Source organism: Vanellus vanellus (assembly GCF_965231255.1).
Source record: "Vanellus vanellus genome assembly, chromosome: 2".
Classification (NCBI taxonomy): Eukaryota; Metazoa; Chordata; class Aves; order Charadriiformes; family Charadriidae; genus Vanellus; species Vanellus vanellus.
Genome location: NC_138906.1, coordinates 19,805,209 through 19,832,334, shown reverse-complemented (window position 1 = coordinate 19,832,334; position 27,126 = coordinate 19,805,209). Strand labels below are relative to the sequence as shown.

The following is a 27,126-nucleotide window of genomic DNA, read 5'->3' as shown; positions in this document are numbered from 1 at the left end:
AAAATTTTCATGTTCCAGTTTGGATGCTGACATCCTAGTATAAACTTGCTTTGCAGCCTATCTCCTGAGAAGTACTTCAATATATGAATATTTTGGTCAGGGAAGTGTCAGTATGGCATCTACATCATCTATTAACCTATTTTGACTACTAGGTAAAGTCAAACTGACATATAAAGTATAGGCTATGAAATTTTTCTCAGTATATCAGCAGAAGTAAGAAGAACATCCATGGAGTGGTAATACATAAGATGCTGTACTTAAGAGCAACATACACTTGAACTGATACCATTTTGGGTTTCTTCTCTGAAGAACAACAGCTAAGACTAAAAGATCTCAAAAGTGTAGGTCAGAACACAGACTATCATGGTTTTCATAGCAGGCAACTAGAAGGACTATCCAGGCTTAAGTAGCAACATCCAGATGACAACTAGTAAGTACTGTTAAGCTGGAGATTTGTGCAAATGAGTGGGAATGATATGGATCGCTTCCCAGTAGAGACTGGAAAGCATGCCTTCCCCAGAATCAAATGTATACCAAATCCCAGACTGCAACCTCCGGGGCACACCCATATTCAAACGAATCAAGTGCCAGGTCACTGATGTATTTGTAGGAGGTGCTTTGAATACCTTTCAAGCAAGCCAACAATGCTGAACCAACTGGAAATCAAATACAGTAAACTGGCATACACCCCCTGTCAGAACACCCCCTATCCCACAGGGAGTGTTTCGTGTATCTCTGTTAGCTTTAATGTTGAGGCTATGATGCCTTCCTGAGCTGCTTAATAAGCACACCACTGGCTATGATGGGCCGAGATCTGTCTTAGTGCTATTGCCAGAGTAACCTGAGATAGTAAATTTTAAACTGCTACAAGTATTTCTATCTGAGCTCCAGGTATTAGAGTGTTAGACATATTTTACATCTCTCTGGTTAGATCTACAGTATAACTAACTTGAAGATTTCACTTATTTTTTATTCTTTTTCTTCCTTGTTGCTATTCCTTAACAAAAAACTCCCATCACACAGGTTTGGAAGTGCTTCAAATTCAGGCTAGTCTATCCAGTTCCAGGGAAGGCCAGAGTTCTGCAATGAGGAAGTTGGCTTTGGAGAGAGAAACACAAACGACGAACTTACTGACAGCAAGGTACTCCTTATCAGCTGACCTGTGGTAATACATGGGTATGTTTCTTCCCTGCTGTAAAAGCACAGCAGATCATTCAGCTTAAACAACTCCCAGGGTAACAGTAGGTTATTAAAGTTAATAAATTGGATTGTTTACAATCATCTGTTCACATGTTCAGTAATTTCTTGTGTACATGCATGCCTTCTCTGTATTTAATCCAAAGAAGGTAAGGTATCTTGAAATAACTACCAGAAAATTCATCCCCTATAGGAGTTGCTTCCAAGGAGATTCTCTGGTATCTAATAAAGCATAAACTGTCATTGAAGCTTTTCCCTTCCTGGTCAAGGCATTTGGAATTCGTCTTTCTTGTGTGTACTCTCAGACATCAACAAAGGTGAACTCACATGCAATGTTAATACAGTTAACACAGGTTAATACAGATTATACCTGCAACTAAGAACATACTTGCTAAGGGCAAATATTAAAAGCTGTAAATTCTTCACACTCTTTTATTTTGATGGAAGCCCATGTTCAACACTGTATTTTCACCTATTAATAGGTTCTGTAGAGATACAGAATAAATATATTTCAAGTATTTTCAAATAAAGAAAATTTTCTGAAAACATGACTGGATACATGATCTACCCCTGTAGTTTTATTGTGGGTAAAACTTTCCTCAAAATCTCTAAACAGAGGTATGACTTCAGTTTTATTGGCATAAACATGAAGTAACTCTAGAGGAAAAGGGCCAAACTGTTGTAAATTGCAGCAGAATTTAGACCAGTTATCTTGGCTAAGAAGGATTACAGGCAATAAATTATTGCATATTTTCCTTTCTGGTTTAGCAATTAAGTTTTATACATTTGCTTGGTATTGGTTCAATGGGTTATTTCGTTTATGAATGTGGCAGTAAGATTGCAGCACCACGTATAATCATATAGCACAAACAGCACCTGTACACTTACAAAGATCAGCAAGAACTGAAATCAAGAACATGTGATACTGAATGTTTTAAATAGTATATAAATCAGAAACACAATATATTCTCAAGACTTAAGTTAGTTTCCAGAGTGTAGTCTGAGGTTTCCTTGTACTATAATTTCTTTAACATTTAAATAATAATATAACATTTAAAACATAGAAATAAAATCTGTGTATGTTCCAGGATGAGAAAACGTACTAAAAATTTCATAGGGCTGCTTAGTTCTGAGAGGTGAGGTTCATACTTTGTCTCCAGAGATGGGAGGCAAATAAAACTTAAAACTTGCAGGCAAAAGAACAATTTAGGAAGCGTACTTTCCAGAACTGCCATAATCCTACTCAGGAACTCATTTTGGACTGCCAGGAGGTATTACTAAGGGTGTCTACCTTTTCTGACAATATAGTAATAAAAGCCCACACTCTTGGAATAGGAGACCTGGGCTTCTTTTCTTCCTCAGCTCTCAGAAGACCACCATAAGCTAAAGAGTGTAGGGAAAATCTTCCTCCTGTTACTATGCTATGATAATGCAGAAATCAAAAAGAACATCAAGCATGCTATAGCCAACTATACTGGACTCAGCTAAGAAAAGGTCAATTTGGGTTCAAGTCCACGTTAACTGGAGTATCTGTCTTTTACCCAATTACTGTTTAGCATTAAATGCATGAACATTACAGCAGCAAAACTGGAAGTCACGTTTCCCAGCATCAACAGAGGATCTCGGCATGCCAGCTGGGACACTACTAGATCTATACGTACCATCTTACCCATTGTTTCAATTGTGCTGTAAAGTAATGAACAAAAGTAAACGAACATTGTGAAAAATCATTTACTGAATTTGTAGCCCTGTACTAAAAGCCCTGCCCCTTGGGGGGTTCTGAAAGCATAAGAAAATACAGCTTTCTCTACACTAAGCACAAAGTACTAACCTTCTGACCCCGACTATCAGCAGTTCCTAGGATTTGGTGATAAAAAGAAGGTAGGAGAAGAATCTTTAAATTTGTCAAATAGCCACAGGCTGAGAAAAGAGATAGATAGGTGTAAGCAAATTCACAAAAGATGAGACTGATAAAAACCTCAAATGCTTAGTCCCTTCCAGCAATCTGGAGTCTAGTGTATCGTTGACTCTCACAACTCGGTAGTGATCTCTTTCATACCAGTATGTTTAGTCCCTTGACTGGTGACGACTTTGAAATTTTGACAACACACATATCTTTGCAAATTTTCTTGCAAGGTTATTTTATAGTATTTACATATTTAAATATTCTAACTTCTGTCTATCAAGTGAGGGAAAAAGAATTTTGTATTTGTCACACAGATAAGCACTGCAATAATACAGTACTTCTTGTTCTTGTTCTTGCTATATTCCTTTAAAAAAGCCTTTTTGTTTTATGCCTTACAGCACCCTTGGGGTGTGGCACTGCATGAACATTGCACATGCTATGATCTGTTTTAAGAAACAGCATTTAAGAGATGCCAGTAAAAGAGAGTCATAGAATTCCTTGGGAAAATTAGAACCCTCCGGCTTCTTTTAATTAATTTTGCCCCATTTGAGATCTTAATATAAAAAACCACACACTAAATGGTATTATTAGCATCCAAATAAGTAATCAAGGTGATATGTTTTACAATGCATAAACATGTCACAATACTTTCAAACTTGTCAGATCTTATTTGTACAACAGGATCAGCAACCATTATGCTCTGGACCTTTCTTATACATAAGAGCCTATCTCCCTGTCACTGCACAAATCTGTGATGCAGACTGAAAACACGGAGTACAGTCACTCCTAATGATGACATATAGTAATACTGCAAATGTCAAAATTTAGTAGTAGCTTGCTGTATTTTTGGCAGAATATGAAACAAAATATTTTACTAAGACTAAACTTCAGTTTTTCAGGCTTTGTAACAAACCGCTGCTTTACAACAAATATTGTATCCAGGGGAACTTTAGAATGTAACTCTTTGAAAAGATGACCTCTTGAATGCTTTTAATGAAATCCCCTGATGCTTTGAATCTGTTCTAAAACTGACTAGTTTTAAAAACATCCACAGTCTCAAATGTTAAGATGTTCCAGAAACCTGGATTGCTCAAAAATACCAAAGATTTAAGCTCGCAAAAAAAAAAGATATTAAAAAAATTTAAGAAAAATGAACTTCAGATCTAAAACTCCATTTATACGTAGTAGCTGTACCCTCTGTAACATACTGTAATCTAAAACATTTATTTCAAATTGGAAAACATTTTTCAAAAGAAAACATTACAGCTTGTTAAAAAAATGTGACCCTTAGGGAGACAAATTTCTCCAGAAAGATTAGAAAATACCTCTTGTGGAGTTTTCATTAGATCTGAAGTGCAGAAGAACAGAATGTCAACCCACAATACAGGCAAACTGTAAAATTTTTTCAGTTAGAAAAAAGAATTCCACAGCTAAAAATCACAAATCAGCATAAAGGAAGGTAATACTTAAGCAGGGAATGATAGATAAAAAATGAAAAGTATCTCGACAAGGCAAGCAATTACTTGCTTTAATATGCCCCATGAATGCCTTAAACCAATATTTTGATATTGCTGGAGAGCTGTTGCACAGCTCAGTACCACTCTGCCTTCACTGCCACATCTGTTCTCGTTCTGTCCCCATGGCAATCAGGCCGCTTCCTACTCAGTTCTACCCCGGCTGAGCTGTTTGGTTCCTCCAAACCTTTTATGTGTGAGTCACTGAAACACTTACTCATACTTAAAAAAAATCACTGAGAATTCAGATGGTGCTAACATATTTAAGTGGTGTGTAGGTGTGTTATCTGATGCATACAGTTACAGAGATCACCTCTCTATCAGTAAGTTTTACATTACTGATGAATTTGATAAACTGACTGCATGATAGGCTTGTCATGACCTTTCCTGAACTATGCCCACAAATTAACGCCTACCAATATTAGTAACACTCCAAACCCCTAAGCGGTGGCCAACAGGAAAATACTGTATGTTGTAATTAAAATAACTTAAATCAGAAACATATCCTTCCTCCTTACACTCAAGACAGACTCGAGCAAGTGATGAATTTAAGGTCTCATATCTCACAACTCTGCCATCACATTAAATGGAAGCTGTAGATGCCTAGAAAGGAGAGCATCTGCCTCCAGACCTGAGAAGTTCCACGACACTGAATTTTAAGGTCATATTTTATTACATAAAGTGTAGCCTTCTCCAGTTTGCCTTAGAACTCTATGAAAAGTAGGTTGGTTCTCAAAAATAATTAGGGTTGAAATATCCATGCTCCTTCTGAGACCTCTGAGGAGCATCTCTAAGACAAAGAAGTGGAGGGTCTGAGGCTTGCCGTGCTGCACCCTTGGTGACGAGGATCCCTCGACTGTGGGCAGACTCCTTTTTCCAGCAGGAGCTGTGCTGACTAAAGAAGTTACTGCCCACAAGCTGTCCCCAGCTGCCTGTAACTCTCCCTCTGGCAGGGGCTACTGGCAGGCTGAGATGCACGTGTGCATCTGGGTCAATAAAAATGAATCCAGCAAGCTGAAGCGGTTCAAATAGAAAGTCTCTCGTAACTGGTCTCATCTGGGCTGAGACAGGTTAGGAAGTGCTCAGAAGCAGCTGAGCTGGCAAGTGTGACTGGCAGCAGGGCTCTGCAGTCACTGGGGAATGAACCGGAGACTGTCATTGTTCCAGCTAGTGCAGATGCAATCAGAAGAGAGACCCATTTCCAGTGTCTTACTTTCCACATCAAACCACTATCTGTACCTGATGTACAGATGAATCTGGCAGGAGAGTTTATTCTCAAAGTTACCTAAATCATGCTGTTACCCTAATAACACCAGCCACAATTTAACCACTGAGATTGCCATCCTCTTCATTATATTTTTGTAAACTTCTTTTAAAAATTCATCAGATGATAGTTGTGTGAATAAGCTTTTGGGACGAATTCTGCTACTAAGACATTTTCAGCTATTTCTCTGAAAAGCTTTAGTGCCTCTGAAGCTGACATTTTGCAGTAAGACACTGCTGCATGTGGAAGTGTTTTTTGTTTCTTTCATGAAAATGGTCTATTTTTAAACAAGCCTTAATACTTGGAAAATGAACATTTGTACACAATTAGGAGGACTGTGAATTGTAGCATCTCCAAACATTCTATCCACACCAAATATGATCTGTTTCCACTCTTTCTCACCTTCTTAACCATCTCAGGTCTTATTAAGTTTCAGGAAATAAATGAAGCATCAGAGATACACAGATAGCATCAGTGCCTGCTTAAGAATCAGGAGTATCTTTGGCTTGGAACTGTAAAGGACCTTTTACTCACTTGTTTTAGCAGGTTTGCGCATTTCACAGAGCCTTCACTCAAAGAGATACTACTACTTTAGGATGCAAATGCCATTTTATCCATTCATAGACATGGAAAAGTACACAGAGATAAAATCCCTTTGGCAATTCTAGGAGTAGATTTCTAGTCCCAAATCTCTCATCTTTAACTTGCCCTTAAGACACCGATTTGGCAGCACTGTCTACAATCACTAGAACACAGTTCTCAGAACAGCAACAACTTTAAGGTCTATATCCTTGACACTGGTAGCTTCTGTAGACTAAATTAATGTCATATTTTTGTTGCCCATTAGCTTCTAAAAGTATATCATGCTGCAAAATTCTCTGTACTGGTAGGTGTTCACCGTCTACAGTGCTGACTGCAAGCCATGCATCTGAAAAAGGTTAAAAGAGTATATTTCTGGTTGTGAATGTCAAGTACATATACCACTTCTCTCAAAATTAAATAAATAAACCACATTTTGCCTACAGTGAAGCTATTTAATTGCACGTCAAATTGATAATTCACAGATAATTTGGAGTTCAGTCCTGTAAAATTATTGCAGAATTTGGCCTTAAAGTTGATAGGATTTCATTCTACTAGGTAGGCTCCAATTTGTAATTCTTTCATTGCTACTCAGCATCAACAAGATGACGTGGTCATCAGCTACACTGTGTGTATGAAGAAAAATAAAGGAAACTCGCAACCTGCCCAAGAGAAAACCTGTAAGTACAAAAGCTAATGTGGATTCTCTTTCATCTAAGGACGCACATTTTTCTCAGGAGATCATAAACTGTGTTTTCATGACACACAGGCACAGAGATAAACAATCATTGGAACACTGAGCCTGGGTATAGATATGAATCACTAAATGCAAGAAATACATTTTGTTTCTTTTGTGTTGTTAAATGAATAAAACTATTTTGAAGTTACTTAGCGTGAAGGTTTTAGCATGAGCATTACAACATATTGTTTTCAGATGAAAGTTCATATTGATCTTAAAAAAACAAGTTCCATGCAGTAACATTATACTGAATAAGAACAAGTTATTATGCAAAGCAGGAATGTATATGTTACACCATTCTCTACTCTGATTATAGTCCGATGCCTCATGCTGTTGTGTTTTTTTTATGATGTAAGTATTTAGTAATGGTATATGAGAAGTAAAACTACATGGCAGAAAAATGAATTATTTTACTGCATTTAGTAACCAGCTTTCAACTTACTCATTGTAAAATCCCTCTGTTCCTTACTCCTACAGTAGATAGGTTTAACTAAACTATTTACTGAGATGGCTTCATATAGCAAAAACATTAAGATTTCTACTAAACAATGCCTGTTTTGTTGCTTGTTTTCAGAATTTCACAGCGCTAACGGTCCTGTTTATGCCAAGATTAATAACCAACAGTTGTAAATATATTTCAAACAACTGGAGGCTGAAGAGGAAACAGATCATATCAATGGATTTGTTTGTGAACAGACTTCAATGCAACCATTGTACATGGATTACAATTCAGAGGTCACGTTTTTTTATTAGTTATGTTTTGGAAACCATAAATAATGCATTCATTTTAAAGAATTACATGAATTGACCCAATCCACATAATGCTCTAGAAGTTTCCTCCAAGTGACTAGCATGCATGTTTTCTCTTTTCTGCCTCTTAAAACTCAAGAGCTGCTGCTTCTCATTCAGATTTCCATCACTGGATTTTATTTTCCTCTCCATCTCTTACCCTTAATGATACTTCCATATCTGTTTATTTCTGAAATCATATTTTCTAACTCTCGCCTTGGTGCTTTCTTTTAATTTGCCAGCTGTGCTAGAAGCTTGTAAAGTCACTGTACAGCCTCTAATCAAATCTCCATTCAAACAATCTCCTTATTTTGAGCTCATTTAAATACACAAAATTAAAATGAGAACAAGTATATTGTATCACCTGTAAGTCTACAAGAAACAGCATTCTCCAAAAATCGTATTTCTGTGGAGGAAAACTATCCATGTATCTTCCACTCATGATACTTTTCCATTTCATAATTATTTTTAATATCATTCTTACTGATTAAGAAGCCTTAAAAATCTGAGTTGTAACAATGTTATCAAGTGTTTCTTTGCAAATTGTTTATTTCTCGATTTACAGATATAAACTTTGTTTACAATGAAGCACACCTAATTTTTTCTTTATTGATCTACATCTGAGCCTATAAGTTTCTGTCCACATGTGTAAACACCTTAATTTTCTCTACTGTAGCATTTTAGCATTCCAGTGAAAAAAAAATAAAGAAATGGCAAAATACGATTTGATTGTTAGAAGAATTAAAAATATGCTTTCAGACAAGGCTGCACCTTCAGTTTCAGCAATTATATTAAAGGTCTAAGAACTAATACTGATGTCTGTACAATTTAGACAGTATAACCACATCATTTTTAGGCTATCATTTCCTATTCTGGATTCTACTTTATTTTCTCTAAAAATAATAATCAAATGGCATTTTCCCACATTACCTGTATATATACTAAAATTCAGTAATCTGATGTGCCAATTTGAGATAATGAAACAAGACACTTGTAAAACACAGGAAAGTTTCTCATAAAAATGTCCAGGCTTAGGCACATATATCAATAATTGCAAGCCAGATAAAACCATCCTGATTATGGAAGTACAAGCAGTTACTCGTCTCATTAATATCCAGAGAATCTAAATGCACTATGACTTTTTTTTTTAAATCAATTGATTTTTATGAAGAAGTCTAAAAAAGAATTTACATGCCAAACTTTCAGCTACTTAATATGAAAGCAGATCTTAACATACCAATTAAGTATCTAAATTCTGGAATATGATGACAGGTTTGAAAAACAAAGAGCCATGTAAAGCTGGCCATACTTGTAAACTCCTTTTCCTGTAATCATGTCCATATGCCAGACATCAAAGTATGACATCTTCCGCTGATACTTTGCAGTTAAGATGTACTTTCACTGATGCCAGATCTGACTTTGGGTCACAATTACAGCCCATTTTTGCTACACGATTAAACCAAGAAATCCCACAACCTCTAAAAATCAACTGACCTTTCAGTATTGAAGTTGGAATGAGAAAATTCAAAAATCCCATGAGTCTGAGCTGAGATTAGTTGTTGGATTTAAACAGCTGAAGGGGGGAAGGGAAACATATCTGAAGGAAGTATATTGAGAGCAGCAGGACTCCCTTTAGGAGAGAAACAAAGAACAGTTAGTAAAAGGAAGCAGGATAAATAATGTGAAAAGAACAGTGTCTGTAAAATGAAAAGGGGATAAAAAGAGAGAGCAGTAATAAGTCTTAATAGAAAGTGGAACAGAAAAGGCAAAGGGAAGCAAAGGAGTGGAACCGGCGATACTCCAAGACTTCATGTAGAGTTTTACTTCTAAAACTGTAATTATTTGCCTCTCTTTAAAGTGTAAAACATTGTGAGAAGTATGTTATTACAGAATAAACTGACATGGGGGATTTGGGAGTCTCATATAAGGCTGGGATAAAGAGTCACTCAAACTAGTAACAGCGAGTTCCTCAAGTGTTCTGGACACAGCTATGTTGACACAGGTACATTCTCTAAAACCTGCAGGACAGGACGTAACAATAATGCAAAATGCAAAGGATGACAGGTAATGGTACTGGTACTTTAGTCAGCATTACATTTATGCACTTCTCATGGAATGAATCTTCCAATATTAATGTAATTTCAAATTTATACTGCGGTGTCAATCAGCTTCTCAAGACCAGGCAGGTATAAAGCACCGTTCCAAGCATTAAATCAAGCACAGCTTCAGGCTCTAAATACATGACACCTGTTTGGAAGCACTTAGAAGAAAAAAAAAAAAAAAAGATTTATTTTCTAAAAACTAGATGCAAGCACTAGTTCTAGGGAAGTAGCCACCTTCCTGCTAAAGCATGAGACTAAGATCCAAAATATGTACAGCCACTAAATGCTAGGATCATCCAGAACTTAGCCTTGATAATTGCATCCTTTCATAACAAAATTTGTATTGCAGTTTCAGCTTGATGTAACATGCTTTTATTTTATTTCCTAAGCAATAATGTGGAGATTTCCACTGTTTTGTAGTATATATCTCCCACCACTCATTAGTTAGGAGTTAGTCTGGCTAATAAGAGTTGACTTGTCACCAAGGAAAGAAATTTTAGAACCAGGGTATCTTCATACTGGATAAGAGATAACCCAACAGGAAAAGCTTGTGCATTACCTGTATGGCAGGTGCAAAATAAAAACCAATTTAAGTAATTCCACTATTCACCAAGCAGTATTATTGCAATGCTATCATCACTACACCAAAAAAAATTGAGCATAATTTCCATGTACCTTTATGTGAGACAAACATTATATTTTACTTTATTAATTAGTTCTGTAATACTCCTAAACAGCTAGAAATTGTATAAAATTAGTATTGCACATGTCCTTCATAGACCCGACTAATTCTTGAAAGAGAAGTCCCAGGACCAAATCCTAACCAAATGGCTACAAAAGGCTATCTACTTTTCTTCCATGATGGAAAAAATTCAGATTATATTTGCAAAAGTTAGGAAAAGTTTAAGGTGACTGTGGTCAGATCAAAATGCCAACCAACCAACCAACCAACCAACCTCTGACTGTGGAAAGAACGTAGAGTTATCGTGGGAACTATTGGACTTAGCAAGTTGCATTTGTGCTCAGAGAGAAACTATTATCACTCCATTTATTTAGTGCACTTCCTCAGACATTTCTAGGACAACTTACTTCTAGAAATGCTCCCTCAATACAAAGTATGCACTACAAAGTGGAATATAAATGTAGAGCTTATGCAAACAGAGATTGTAATCACGCATTCTAAAAAAAGGCCCGTCATCTCACTATCATTGCCTCTTTGAAACAAATGAATCATTATTGCATAATTTCCTCTGAAGATAACAGGAAGTCTTGATCCTTACTTCAACACTGGATTTGGTTCAATGGCTTATTTCATTTTCTTGTAAAACACTATCATCATCTAGTGGTATATTTTGCTACTATGTAAACTGCGTGTTATGAAGATTAAAGCATTTAATTTGCTTAGCATTAAACATTTAGAATAAGACATAGATTTATCATCTTGCAGTTATGCCAAACTACGTGGGAGTGGGGGTGGAAAATGAAGTAACATGAAATAAACTTGACAGAACTGTTGAGGATTTTGAGAACAAACAACATGCCGACATTTTACATGATGGAAAATTGAATAATTTTCTGTCCAAAAGTGAAGACAGACTAAAAAACCACAGCTTGAGGATGCTTCATATCCTCATTCATATTAACCATAAAGTATAAATGGACATCAGCAAATATTGTGAAGAAAAACCTCAGAGTTTTTTCAAACAAAAATATTTTTCACACTGTTTCTCTCATAATTTAAGGGGGGAAAAAAATCCCACTTACAAAAGTCCACTATTTATTATGAATATACAACCAGAATCTACATAAATAAGCTGTTGACTTACGTGGTAACTTTTCAGTCTAACAAAATCGACTTTCATGGAGATGAACCTTTCTGAATTTCTGCTGAGATTTTTAATGTGCTCCACAAGGTCAGCACAGAACTTGTAGCCACCTTTGAGAACACAGAGAACCACAATATCATTGTCTCCAATGTCTTGCATAATATCTTTGGCCAATCGTTCTGTCCTGGGGCAAAAAAAATTAAGGATAAAATAACATTAGATGCAGATTCTCTTAAGTTCATGGTATGTTTTCCATGTGGTTACAAAGAAACGCTATAGTGAGTATATAGCTTGACTGACAGTCTGTTTAAGTGTCTTGACTTGACTGGGTTTGGACCAAGTTCACAGTAGGCAGATATAAAGTGGTGGATGCAAGATGCAAAGCATGTGAATCAAACTGGTTAACCTTAAATGCATAAATTCGCCAGTTACAGAAAAGGGAGTAACACATCTCAGCATACGTTGAATTCATTAAGCATTTCAGAGACTTTGGAGTAAAGAATGAGACTTAGCCTTCAGTTTTACCTCACAGGAAACATCAGTATAAAATATTCCTGTACAATCTCCTAACTTGCTATGTTAGTTACTACCCAAGAACAATAAATTAAGTAAGTGAAAGATAGGGAAGCAAATTATGAGAAGTATTTCATGCGGATAGGCTTTGGAAGATGCTACCCCTACAATTTTAACAAAAAATACACAGAAATACTATAAAGAAATAGAGCATCAATCAAAATTTTATAAAGAGTATACTTTATCACTATTTCATATAACAAAAAAGAGTGCAAAGAGCTTAAGTGATTTGTTCAAGATCAAACATGTGAGAATAATCAACGTTATGTTTCAATGAACCCAGAATTGCAGGGTTCCCATATCTGTCTTCTCTTTGATAACTCTTCATTGCAAACACAATGTGGCAGATGACTGAAACCAAAAAATACACATTTCTGCCATATAACAGTACATAAGTTTTCAAGATAAAAATAATAAACATGAATGCTTATCTTAAGTAGCTTTGCTTTCTAAAGAACATGGTAGATGGCATTTCTAGACCTAAAACAGAGTACCAGGTCATTTCTAGATGTAAAGCAGGTATCAACAGAAAACTGAACAATGTCATTTGACATTTGGAGGAAAAACAGCTCAGTGCATTATTTTCTGTGAACACTTTCACTGGAATTTCTTTGATGATAGCTCTCTGAATTAGATTTGTTGTTTCAGTGAGAGTGGACTTCTTGACAGGATGCAATTTATTAAATAATCCTATAACTTATCCCATGTCTTTCATGATTACATTTTTCGTATTTTTTTTTTCTATACCCACTGCAATATGGGAATCCATTTCCCACATTGAACTTCAGTGAAATCTGCACATGTGGACATACTAGAGAAGAATAAGCTCTAAATTGCAGATAATACACTGGTTATGAGCAAAAGCTCTTGCTTCATTTTCACATCTTTGTATTTGTAATGTCCAAGTAAATTCCATACTGCAGTAATTAGTATTTTTTTATTTGAAAAATAGAAAATATCATTAGATCATCTTGTTTGACCTCAAATATATAATTCCTTTTACTGATGTAAGAACGAAGATTAATAAGACTTTCACTTACTTTACTAAAGATTAGTAAAACAGTTTTTCATCATTTTTTATCAAGTCTGAGAATAATGGGAGAAAATTCTCATTAAGAAGAAACATTTCTCTGGTGATTTTCATTTTTTTTTATATATTGTCCCTCAGATTGTTTGAGGAGCTAAAATTTCAAAGAAAAATCCAGCATAAACAAAAAGGTACTCGTTCCACTTTCTAAATAAAAACATACTAGTTTTTTAACCTGTATTTAATTGCTACCAACTGACAAGAGAATTTTCTCAAGTGCTGAGCCTTCTTCCTCCATTAAAATTATGTATGATCACAGTATATTCAGTTCTGCATCCTTTTCCATTACAATAGAATCAGTCTTTTCAGCCAGAGTAAGAAAAAACTGTGGTGTTCATTCTGCTGGAGTACAAAAACAACACTGGACTTCAGTGCTTACTTCAAACAAATTTATATTGAATTCTATGAGAACTGAAGTTGTAACATACTTATTTAAAACAGAGGAATTAAAAGTAATTTGACTCTAACCAAAAGAAATGAAAAATTCAACACAATGGTAACTGAAAAGGCAATAAAAGAAAGTTTGTGTTTAAAAACAAATACAGGAATCATAACTCTTCCTTATGATGGATGTTTACAATCTTCTTTCAAGGAGTTCCAACAATTTCAGTACTTGCAACTGGCTGTTTAAATGTGGTAGGTAGAAAGCTGCAGGTTGAAAAGGTCCCATGAAATTCCATTCAGATATTCCCAATAAATACAGTTGAAAATTACTATTTCCATTTTGTAACTTTTTCATAAGGTTTTTAACAGCACTTCAAAATAGTAACTGAGCATGAACACTGAGCTGGACTACCACAAATACTAAGGCACCATCAAATGCCTACACTGATAGGACATGGGAAATACCACAAGGTAAGGAATGAGGGACGCTCGAGCTTTCCAACTGCCACCCTCCAAACATGGAGACCCAAACAGTCCATGACACACTTTTCAGTCGTGCTCAATGGCAGAAGTCAATGGTGTAGTTGGGAATCATTAGGTTAATTGGCATTAATGCCTTGTACTAGGGAGTTGCTGAAGTTGTAGATAATTGAATGTAGCTTTTTCTCCTTTTTAAGTTAAAAACACAGGATGGTTAGAGTGCAAGTGGGATGTTGGAGTATAATTATATACAAAGCTTTGTACCTGCCCTCTCATCTTCAGTTCCGCTTTCTTGTAGTTTACATTCCAATGCCAATTTCACTATAGGATCACACTTTCCTTTTCATGGGACCTCTGTCTCATTCAATGCCCAAATCAGAAATTAGGTGAAATAAATTAGACAGGGAGTTGCAAAGGCAACTAGAAGTCTAGCATTTCCAAACCTTCAAGCATTTTTTTATTTTCCAAATTAAATAAATAAAAGTATTTTTATAATTGCTAATATAATATTTTAAGACAAATGTTATATGCATACTGTCTGTGGATGACAGGCTTCATAAAAAAGAATAACACTACTGACCGAAGAATTTAACTAGTAACATTCAAACTACACATACCTGTCAACAATAATGCCATGAGGTATGAGCACATATTCCAGATCTCCGTAGTAGTGCTGAGGGTAAGTGAACAGATCCAGGCTGTATCCGGGCCAATTGTCTGAAATCTGAATATCAAATAGTACTGTTAAGAATACTTCATGGTGTTTGACAATATGTAACTGATATAAAATCAGTGTTCTAGTACACTCTATTGACTGAATTAATCATATGACATACTCTCTTCCAGTTATCATTTACTATTTCACTTTTCCTATTAGTAATTTTGCTTCATCTCAGAAATCAAATGCTACAGTTTTTTCCCCACAGAACGTGGGAAATTTCACCTGAAATTGCAAACAACTAGATGGAAAGAGGAAATATTTAATACTAAACTAGTGGCAAGTCTAAGTTTCTTACTACTTTCAACATGAAATGCAAATGTAAGATTACCAGTACAGAGGGATTCTCCAATGGGAGATTCAGACAGTGGGATTAAAAGTCCTAAAACCATACACTAAAATTGTACATTTCTGGTTTAGAGGTATTTTAAAGTCACACATAAATAAATATTCTACAGATCAAATAGCACATAGGGATAATGAATTATGTCATTCATGGATGGTGTCTATACAATCAGTGGAAGACCGTACTTCTTTCCAAAGGTGAGGTTCTTAATTCAGGTAAATCATCAAAGATTAAGTGATTACAAAATGTTCACATCTCACCTCACTATCAGCTAGTCTGTAAATCCATACATTTACAGAAAAAAATATTTTACAGATTTAATATGTTAGTTTCATACGTATCAGAATACAGCAATTAGGAGATCCCACAGCATACAGTGGCAACAGAGATTAAGTAGGGCAAAAATCAGCCAACCGGTAAAGACTTCAGAAAGCTATGAAGACACAAAGTCATCGGCAGAAGAACTAAAAAAACTCTGAATGAACAATTATCACAATTCCTTATGAAAGACAAGACCTGCAGGTTCACAAGATATCTTGAAATCATTACAAAGCTTTGTTTTGATATTGGTTCAGGCTAAAAAGTGACACCTAATAGGTTTTATTCACAATCATGTTCCTAAAGTCATATATTGTCTTTCTTCTTTCTACAGCTTGGCCACGTGAACCTTGAGTAGAAGGATAAATGGCGAGAAACGTGCCTTTGTGAAGTGCATGTCTTAATGGCATTTCTGCTAAATATAGTCTTTAAAGGACCACCACTGAAACTAACCTCTGCTTACAATTTCATGTAGTAGAGCAATAAACCATGTCTCAAAAATATCTAGGCTAACCAATATATTTGATGTTGAGCTGTTCCTCCTCATTTAGTCTTCTTGAACTTAGGCATAGCCCTGCCTCACACTGTACTGAAACACTGTTCTGCTTCCTGGATTTTTATTTGGTTTGGTTATTTGGTTGGGGATTTTTTGCATATCCACTGACAGCTACAGACACCTCAACTGTCATGTTTTCTTAAATCTGCCCAACAGTTTCTGTATCAAAAAAGATTATTTGTTGGTAACTATTACTAAACATTTGCCCATAAAGAGCATGATTGGGAGATCGCTGGAATCAATGAAAGCTTTCCCCCTGACTTACACAAGCCTTGAAAGTACATAAAAGAAAAAAGTTACTTAGTTATGTTCCTTGTTTCCATAGAAGCAGGAGATTATAAATATCCTTTTTGGCGAGATTTTTAATTAGAGGCAAATCTTGCTCCAAAACCACTGCTGCAGAAGGCCCAGGAAGTGCCATTTCCCATCTTCATTTTCAGCACGTAGGGGTGGCTGACACTTTTTAAACATTTTGTAGCAATGAACTGTCTGGCATGGTCTTGTTCAAAAGCATTTCAACATAAAATGAAACAATTTCAGATAGTGCTTTAAATTGCGTAAGTACTATAAACACCCACTAAGAACCTTTGTCAGTCCTGCTTATGCATTCTCGTCAAATTGCATGTTTTTAGTGTGATGCAAAAGATCAAACTAAATGGATGGAAACTGCTTCAGAATTCATTACTTAGGTTACAATAAGTCCTTTACAAAATGGGATCAGGATGAAATTTTGATTCTCCTATCTACCCTTCTGGTTCTCTCAAATAGAAGAACGTAAACTGCATCACTTTGCAATAATACAGAAGTTCTCATTTACAAGTGCTCACTGGCATTTGACAAATAAGGTTAAATTCACATGTACTTTCTAATTAATTATTTTTCTAATATAATAAGGCTATTTCATATTCTTCTTTCTTTTAAACAGGCACTTCCCAACAATAAAGCTTAGATATTATCATTTATCCTATAGCTATTCACAGTGTTATGCTATAGGACAACTTTCAAGTAACTGTAAAGAGTATTCTGCTTGTGAATTTAAAAAAAAAAAAAAGTGTGATTATCCTCAGTTTAATAGAAAAGCATCAAAAAATATCCACCCCAAATTAAACTCAACTTCTATTTACTTCTGTCTTTAGCCCTTGAAAATATGAAGGAAACATTTGTGATTGTTTCAATAAAAAGACGATATTCAACTGGATAAATAAATACATATACTAAATATATTGGTACGCAAGTGTGTAAAAAAAGTCCTACAGTGAAAGAAAGAGCTATTTTTAAAGTTCAGTCTTGGCATATTCAAGCAGCCCCGCAAAAATTCTTCAGTAGGTCTTTAAAAAGTTGATGTGAATGTATACAAAAAGGAATACAAATACATGGCAATACCAAAAGCATTCCTTTGAGGCATAAGAGAGAAGCTGGAGGCAGTCAGTTGGAACACCTTTGGAAGAACATTGCTAGCTTTGCTGTTTGGCAAAGTGGGTACATGTGAGTTTGGGCACAGTACTCCCTTCAAAGCAACCACAATCTGGATTCTGCTTTGGTATAAAATAAGGGAGCGCGCATCAAGCAAAGTCCACCTTTTGTAAACTTAAATCATACTGCACTGGCCTTACTGTTGGTTATTTTTTTTGGGTGGTTTGGGAGCGCATGCACACATTTGTGTGTGGCAAACAGAAGAAATGGAATCAGTACAGCAGAACATGGTGATGAGCATTCACCTCCTCCTTGGCAATACCCACGCGTTGCTTCGGCGCTAAACACAGTCACCCACTTCAAAAATGTCATTTATCACACAGGTGTCAGGAGAGGTGGTTGACGCACGGTGGCTTCAGAGCGAGCTGGGACATGCAGCGACGGGGTTCTTTGGCAGGGGGATAGAGGGGACGCTGGCGTGGGCAGGGTGTAACCCCGACCTGCACAGGGCCCCAGCTCTGGGCCACCTTCTGGGCGGCCGCTCTCCAACTCAGTTATGATCCCGATGCCACAGTAAAATAAGAACATGCCTAAGGGGGTGGCAGTGAGGGTATCTGCTTCACAGGAGAATCTGGTTTATCCCTCAGAATCAGGAGTATATTCGTTCATTTTTGCACAACTCATTCAGCCCCACAGGTACTCAAAATGCACCGCCAAAGTTCGGCCTTTTTCCCACTGGGAAGAAGAATACGGGGCGGCCTAACAGGAGCTTTTACAGTGCTCCCAGACCCTCAGAGGCCTCTAAGCATTTCGGTGGGAGCCAGAGGCGCCGGGATCCCCAGGGATCCCGATCTCAATTACTCAAATTATCAAGCAACCTGGCGGAACGTACGCTCACCATCATTCAGGACCGTATTTTCACGGTGGAAGCCAACAGCCCAGGGAAGCCCGGGGAGCCGGCCGGCCTGCCCGCCTCTAGCCCAGGGAGCCCAACAGGCACCTTCCCGCCGGGGCAGGCACCGTCCCCCTCCGGCAGCCCCGGCCGGGCTGAGGCCGGGAGAGATGCGGCATGAGGAAACGCAAGCGCGGGGACGAGAGCGGGGTGAAGGGACGCGGCCCGAGTGGCAGCCGCGGGGAGCCCGGAGCAAGCGGGGACCCTCGCAGGGCGGTTCCGCGGGCGGGAAGGACGTAAGGGGAGAGGCGGGGGCTGGCGGCGGCCTCGGGGGGGGTGGGGGGTGGGGGTCGGGGGGTCGGGCGGTCGGGCAGCGGGGCGAGGCAGGGAGCAGCGCGGTGCCGCGGCCCGGCGGGCGCGGGTAGGTGGAAGGGGGTCAAGCCCAAAGCGCCGGGGAAGCGACGGCGGCGCGGCGCGGCGCTGAAGGGCGGGTGGCGCGGGGTCTGCGGCAGCGGAGGGCGGGAAGGAGCGGCGGGGACGCGGCGGGAGTGGGGGAGGGCAAGCGGCCGGGGCGGGTTCGGCCAGGCCAGGCTTTGCATTTACCACAACGCCGCGGCCTCTGCCGCTCCGCGCCTCCCCGCTGCTGCCGCCTTGCCCGGCCATCTTCCTCCGCGCCCGCCCGAGGGGCTGCGGCGGGGCGGGGCCGGGCCGGGCCGGGCCGGGCGGGGGCTGGGCTGCTCCCCGGCGGGCCGCAGTGAGGGAGGCGGCGAGTGGCCTGGCGCCCGCCGGGCTGCGGGTAGCCCGAGGGGGCTGGCTCCGAGGCGGGGGGCGGTGCAGCCCCGTGTTTGGGGCCGGTCCCCCGCCTCCCCTGGGGAGCAGAGGCTGCGGCGTGCCCGAGGCGGTAGCAGCTACAGGGGCAGGTACGGCCTGGAGAAGGCAGCGGCGGCCGGAGACCGGCTGGGTGGTGGCAGGGTTTGGACAGAGCTCGGTGGGAGGCCTGGCTGAATAAGTTAAAAGGGTAAAATTAAGCTGATGTGGCTTTAACTGACATTTTAACAGGGTTTTGCTTATACTCTAGGGAGAAAAAAAGAATGCTAGAAAGCAGACTTCTGATAGTTGATTAATCTTGCTTTCCATCCTTGCTGACTTTATAGAATCATAGACTGGGTTAGACTAGAAGGGACCTTGAAGATCATAGAGTTCCACCCCCCCTGCCATAGGCAGGGACACCTCCCACTAGACCAGGTTGCCCAAGACCACGTCCAGCCTGGCCTTGAACACCTCCATGGATGGGGCCTCAACAACCTCCCTGGGCAACCTGTGCCAGTGCCTTACCACCCTCAAAGTGAAAAATTTCTTCCTAATATTTAAATCTACCCTCTTCCAGCTTGAAGCCATTCCCCCTTGTCCCACCACTACATGGCCCTGTAAAAAGTCCTTCTCCAGCTCTCCTGTAGGCCTCCTTTAGGTACTGGACTTCTGAACTGGTACTCCTTCTTCCCCACCACTGTCTACACGCTGGAGCAAGCTATGTCTTCCCAGTGCCTTCAGCACACCGCCATGTTGTTCGTGCTCGCTGTCTGGTAGAAAGAAAACAGATCAGGAATGATGCAGCCTTCTGCCACCCCCCTTCCAATTTTGTTAAAATTATTAGTAGTATTTTGCTTTCACAGATGAGAAGGAACTTGTTTCTTCTCTTGGGTTGCTCTAATCATTGTTTGCCTTTACATTCCCATATAAGTAGTTCAAATTTGCACTTGCTCTATCCTTTTTGTATCCTATCTTTTGGGGAAAATGCTAACAGCCTCTCAGTCCACTGTGGGTAAAATTACAGGTTTTCGCTTTCTTAAAAGTGATAGTTTGTTATGATTTATGGTATTTATCTGTTAAATATACCATGGGTAGAATTCTGCCATTCCTATACTAGAAATTATTAAAGGAAAAAAAGTTGCTTTTAGGGGAAACCTGGGCATAATGAAATATGCTTAGTGATACCTAAGGGGCTTTTACCGACCAAGTAGGAAGACATTTCAACTTGGTGCACCACTTTTCTAGAATGTAGTCACTGAGACTTGTAGGTCACAAGTCATAACAGATGAATCCAGACAACACTATGGGTGTGCCTACATAAGGAGTGTGGTGTCCAACGTGGGCTGCTTTTTAAGTGCATCCTGTTAGTGCACTTACATTAGAACTAGTTGTATAATTAATAGCTTAGGAATCTGGTGTTAAGGCTTCTATAAATAAATCACCAATTAAAGTCACATAAGTACAAAAGCAATTGGAAATTATCTTGTGATAAATGCTTTGTTCCTATTTTGAAGCCAGATCTGTTTGGGTTTTGGTAGGTTAAGGAAGTACTCTTAGAAGAACTATTGCTACAATTGACAAGACCGTCTGAAAGAACAGATGACGGGGTTTACAAAGTGACAGAGGCCAACTCCAGAATATGTCTGCCTCAGAAGTGATGCCTGTATATGAAGACTGAGGTATGCTGGAAAAAAATAGTTCCTGTTCACAGTGCTTTAAATTAAACTTCATAAAAAGTAGTGCATATGATAAACAGCATATACAGATTTGTACAAACCTACATGAAGTAAATAAAAATATTTTTGTAAAATATATAGGAGATTTTCATAATGGGCAAAATCCCTAAATACTTTTGTATTTCAATTGCATGTCAACATTTCATAAAACTATGGAGAAAAAAAATCTAATGTTTCACCTAAACTTTGGGATTAAATGCTACTGATTTGTACCCACAAACACTTTTCAAGATTTGAAGATTCTTCTTGTTTGGAGGTAGGCAAAAACCCCTTCTAAAGCCCACATTCACCCTAAAGCTAATGTGATCTGAGTCAGTTACCACCACATTACAGATGAAGCTGCTGTTGCATAAACATCACAGAACTGGGCTCTATAGTGCTTAAGCTATTGGGATTTCAGCTAGAATCTCAGATGGCTTTTGCCACTGCTGTATGAGTACTGGTTTCTTCTATCTTTTGGACTCATTGGGTTACTATTACAGCATTTTCTGTCTTTTTCAACCACATTCTTTATCAGACTACTGGAATACAACCCCAGACAGAAGCTTAACGATTTGGAAAAGGTTGACATGAACAACATACTAAAAAATAAATTCCTCTGGCATTGTGCTGAAAAATTTAAGCAGGAAATGTTTGTTCTTCCCGTCAAGGCTGGACGACTGCGTTTTGTCAAGTCTTCCTTTTGGTATTCTTCTCTTCCAACAATTTTACAGAGCTCACTTAAGGACTGTAATAAAGTGTCATGTCTCACTAATAACAATAAATAAGAATATGGAAATGAAAAACTATATAAATTTCGCTGGGTACAGTTAGGAGGGTAGTGGTGGATATGAAGCTGCCAAGGATTTTGCTGTGGAAGTATAGCACTTACTGAATGTTTACCTTGTTTTTTACAGTATGAACTGGTATAGAGTGGATGAATTTAGAGTAGATTTTCAAAATCTTTTTAATTAGGGCCAAAATACAGTTCTTTAAAGCATGATATCAGGGTCTTAACTGTGAAAAAGACTGCAAGCATTCTGAAAAACTTTCCTATTATCTTTGTTTAGCTGTTTGTTTATAAACTAAAAATACAAGGAAAACAATAAACACTTTTAGATATATAACCATGGGAAATGATCAAAGGGAGAAAGAAGAAAGAAAATAGGGTAGAACATACTTAGAAGTAGATCTGGGTAGGTCTGGACACATAGCCAAAAGACATAAACGAGCAGATGGAAGAAGCGACACAAACAAAGCAGAGTTAGGACTTACATGCAAATCCCTTGTGAATGTATTTATAACTTGGGCCTTTACAGAACGAACTTTATAATTTCAGTTACAAATCTTTCCCTCTCTTGCCCTGTTACTGATAAAAGCAGGACATGTAGTATCCACCCTTTCACAACTCTAATGTAAAGAAATATTGAAAATAGAAGGCTGGGGGCAGGGATATATCAAGAAAGCTGTCCAAGACAAACACTATCACGGAGTTACCTGTTAGCTTTTGCAAATCCATTATGTATTCTCCTCCCAAGAAGTTATAACCAACATTTGACAACTCAGTTTAATATGTAAACACCAAAAATAGACAAGAAAAGCGTGAAAATCCAGAATATTTCAAGAGGTATGGCTTACCTAGGTAGGAGCTTGCCAATTAGGGGATGAAGTAAGAGCTCTTATTCTGGTTCTGCCTGTTGCTGCAGCTGTTATGTGAACAACAGAACTGTAAACAATCTTATCGAGCATAAACCTGCATTTCTTAGTGGTTACAAGGTAAGCAAACGCCCACAGTTGTTGCAGGGAAAGATATTTTTGGGTAAAATGGTCACTGAAGAGAATATGAAAAACAGAAGTCTAACAGATTCAGTACTTTAGGGCATGTTGAAAGCAATTCTAAATTTCTTTCATATCCAGCTTTAATATATTGCAGAATTTTGTGTTCTTTTGCATTACCTGAGGCAGTTACCCAGTCCATAGGGTGGCTGCTGTAGACCTTGAGTGCAGCAGAACATATTTACCAGACAGTGTTACAGACATCTGGGACAACATGAAGCAATTTTTCAAACCATTCCCCGACACCCAAGAACCTAGATGACTGTAGGAAAAGCTGCCAAATTAGGCAGGGCTAGGTAGCATCCTACTATGTACTTTGTCACTACTGTGCTACAGCAGGTGATGGAGTGGCACTGCAAGCTGGAACCTAGCTTCTGTCCACCTTCAATTTCAGCATAATTAGCACCTCAGGGAACTGGAAAGTTCAGTTTGAAAGCAATTGCAGCATCTAAGATCCACAAGGAAACACAGAGCATTTAGCTATGACAGTTAACCTGTACTGAGTTTGCGAGACTGACATAGGCTTTGAAAATTAACTACAGTAATTTTGATATCAAGAAAATGGCTAAAAGCTGCCATTCAAGATGTTAGTCTGGTTTTTAATTTTTTATGATCTTTAAATCAGTGTTAGGCACTACTTGACAGAATTTTGGGCTTTGACTTATTTGGTCCATGATAAACATCTTTAATACAAAACTACATTTTTGTTTGTTATTAATCTCACTGTGCCAGACTAGAGCAGAGAGCTTCACTTTGCAATTTCCTGGCTCCTGAAGATACTCTTCCTGCTTTTCAGGTTCATGTTATTAACACAGAGTTCTTTATAGCTGAAATAAATGCAAACAAAAATTTCCTTTTGTCCTTTAATACTAGAATAAACTTTATTTCCCTCATAATATTATGCAAATATTTCCCTGAACCAGCTATTGAGAAATATTGAAAATAATGCTTTATCATTCAAACGTCAAGAACTGCTGCTCACATCATATCCTATGACAAATTCGTCACACACAGCCATGAAAACTAGTCAGGGAATTGTAAATATATAGTGGGTCACACCCATTGTAATGAATTTAACTGTTAAGAGTTTGTTTTCTTCTTAAAGGAGTTGTTTGCTTGGCTTCATCTGTCTTTTCGCTTTTTTTTTTTAATAAACTACAGCAAATTTGGGAAAATCTGCAAAACAAAAGAATTCTGAGTGTTTTAAACAAGTAAAGGAGTAACAGTTTAAGGACTTTTTTTTCCAAAATAGCTCGGTCTGTCTTTGATGTGATTCTGTATACTTCACAGCTTGCCTAGAATAAACAGTGCAGTAACAAAAGCGTATTGAAAAGCAGAACCTGGTCCAGCAAGTTCTCCTGTAGCGTAGGCATGCTAAATGTTCATGGCTGGCCAACCCCTGAGCTCTCTTGTTGCACAGAATGACCTGCTCCCTGAGGGTGCTGGAATGCTGAATTTAGACCATTTGCTAATTTTATGGTTTGTGTAAAAGACAGACCATTCTCGTGAGGAAACAGGCTTGTGGAGTGCTTGGGGCCACATGTTGAACACTACTGAATTTTTTTCCCCTGAAGAGAGAATTATTACATTGCCTCCTCAGCTTTAATATGGCCCTCAAAGCAACATGGGAACAGTTCTAGAGGTACTTGTCTATCTTTACAGCAGCTCTGGGAATTAGAGGATTGAGTCACCTGAACTGTCCATATGAGGGCTGTCACCTAGCAAGAGTAAATTAAACATTAATTTCATTAATTTTGAGTGACCGGTTTGAGACAATAGCTTTCATAGAATTATATAGTGCTGTCTAGGTTCAAAGCATAGCTTTTAACTTCAGGCCCACATTTCCCGTATTTAAAACATATGGGCTCAAATTGCAGAAGTCAGGAACCCCCAAAATGAGAAATGCAGTATTAATGGGTACCAGTGAAAAAGCCAGGTATAAGTCATTTACCATTGCATTTCAAAAACATCTTATGACAAAGACATGAATAAATCATACTGCTCCAGGGAATAAGATAAGTGCTTTAAATCTCATTTCTCTTCCTTCAACTCTTACTTTCCAGTTGCTGAAACAAATGAGATGGAGGTTCTTGGAAAACAGATCCTTTCAGTAAACAACTTGAATCTGTTCCCTTTACTGCATCATCTTAATGCATCCCCAGATGATCATATTTTTTATTATTATTATTATTACAAGCATGTAGGACCTCTACTTACAGACAAAAATTTTATTGTGTCAGACACTAAGCAAAGAGAGAAAAAGATGATCCACATGACAGATAACTTACAGCCTAAGCATAAAACAAGAAACAACTGGCTACAGTGCCCAGAGAGTTCAAGGAAACTGCGCAGGTCAGCAAGATAAACCCTAATCTCAGCTCACCAGCAGCTTGGCTGTTGTTAAGTTTTTGGTAGGCACCATTGCAAAGAACATTTGAGGAAGGATTTGAAGACAAAGTTATTCCAGTGTTTGCATGTTAGTGCGAATTTCTCCATACTGTGGAGTCAATGTGGAAGCAGGCATGGAATAACGAATTAGCAGCACAGGCTAGTCCTGTGACTGAACAGAAGTTCATCCTGATAGCAGCATCAACAAGACCAGCTGACATGAATGTAGTCTACTATTTGGCTATGCCTGCTCATCTACAACCATCTGTTGGAGGTATAGTCTAGAAAAAAAAATTAAGTATGTTTTTTTGTATTTTTTGGCAGTCACATTTACCTCAGCACCCTTTAAACAGTACAGAAAACAAGCACAAACAAGAAACTCATCTCACCTTGGATTCCTACCGTAATGCCACTGGCTTAGCCTGGATGACGAAAGCCCTGAATTTACTCACATTTTGTTTACATAACATTACATAACAGAAAGGCGCTGGAGCAAGATCAAGGCAGAGTGAAAAAAAAAATTACAATCTAGGCATTCAGCAGTCAAGTATACTTCGCTACCTCAGATGTCTGCTCAGGGGGAGAAAGGGCCAGTCCTGAGCTTCGTCAGGCTCAACAGGCCTCTAGTTACTGGGGTGGGCGATCCCCATCAGCTCCAGAGCTCAGCAGCTGGCTTCCCTGGCTATGGGAAATGTCAGACAACCTTAATAATAGGTTTTGCCACCTGTCTCTTTTGTAATTATATTCTTAATAGTATAGGCATCATAAAGCCAAGGATGAAAGCGTTGTCTAGGACTCGCATTTATAGAGGACTCCTATTGATCTGCATATATGTGAAGTTTTCTTATCTGAAAGATGTCTGCCTTCATTGGGGCTGAAATGTTCAGATATGTTGCTTTCCCTGAAACCTATGCCAGTGAAAGGGCTAGATTTTAGCTTTGTGTGGCCAATTTTTCACAAAAAATATACAAAGAGTAAGAATGCACCCTCCTATAATAAAACCCACATACAGAGACTAAGGAAAATTAAATCAGTGAGGAATTTCTCCCGTATTATTTCTCCCACAGAATTTTGCCCTTACTGTTTCGTGAGCGGAATGAGGTTACCTCTCTGCAAGGAAGATTTTGAGGAACTGTCCCAGTCTCCAGGAACACATGCAGAGCCCAAGAAACCACCATGCTTTGAGATCAGCCACATGGAGCCCATATGCTCCTGTCAGATCTGATGCTCACTCGGGGCAGCTCTATCGGAGCCATACAATCAGGAACTCCCTGTGTTTGTGACGATGCCATATCTGATCCCTTCCTTCCTGGATATAAATAGTTTCATTCTGAAGAACAGGCAGTGAGATATTTATCATAATTTCATGTTGCTATTTTTAAAAAATAGATATACAGTTTTGTCATGCACAACTTCCAACAGGAAATATTTTCAGTTTGTGGCAACATAACTCTTACTGACCAATGAAGTGTTCATACCCCACTTAGCATATATTTTGAGATGGTTATCCAATTAATATGGACCATTTAAAAATGCCAGGTTGATAAAATAATGACGAAGTACTAGAAACATTTTGATTATTTTCTTATTATTTCATTGATTATCAGTAGTAGACCAGTGAATTTAGAGAACGCTTCAACTACTAATGCTGCTTTTTAGCCTGTGGACAGGCTCGCTTCTGTTAATATTTAATA

The 27,126-nt window shown here is 38.4% G+C and overlaps 1 protein-coding gene across 2 annotated transcripts in view; it reads right to left on the bottom strand.

Annotated features, from left to right (window-relative positions):
- Positions 1-19,354, bottom strand: part of PRTFDC1 (phosphoribosyl transferase domain containing 1) — a 45,626-nt gene extending 26,272 nt beyond the window's left edge. For both annotated transcript variants that reach the window (XM_082498854.1, XM_082498855.1), the window contains exons 1-3: positions 19,287-19,354; positions 15,058-15,164; positions 11,917-12,100 (exon numbers count right to left, since the gene is read on the bottom strand). In XM_082498854.1, coding sequence (XP_082354980.1) covers positions 11,917-12,100; positions 15,058-15,164; positions 19,287-19,346 — 351 coding nt within the window. In that variant the 5' untranslated portion in view covers positions 19,347-19,354. The remainder of the gene's footprint in view (positions 1-11,916; positions 12,101-15,057; positions 15,165-19,286) is intronic.
- Between the last annotated feature and the right edge of the window lie 7,772 nt (positions 19,355-27,126).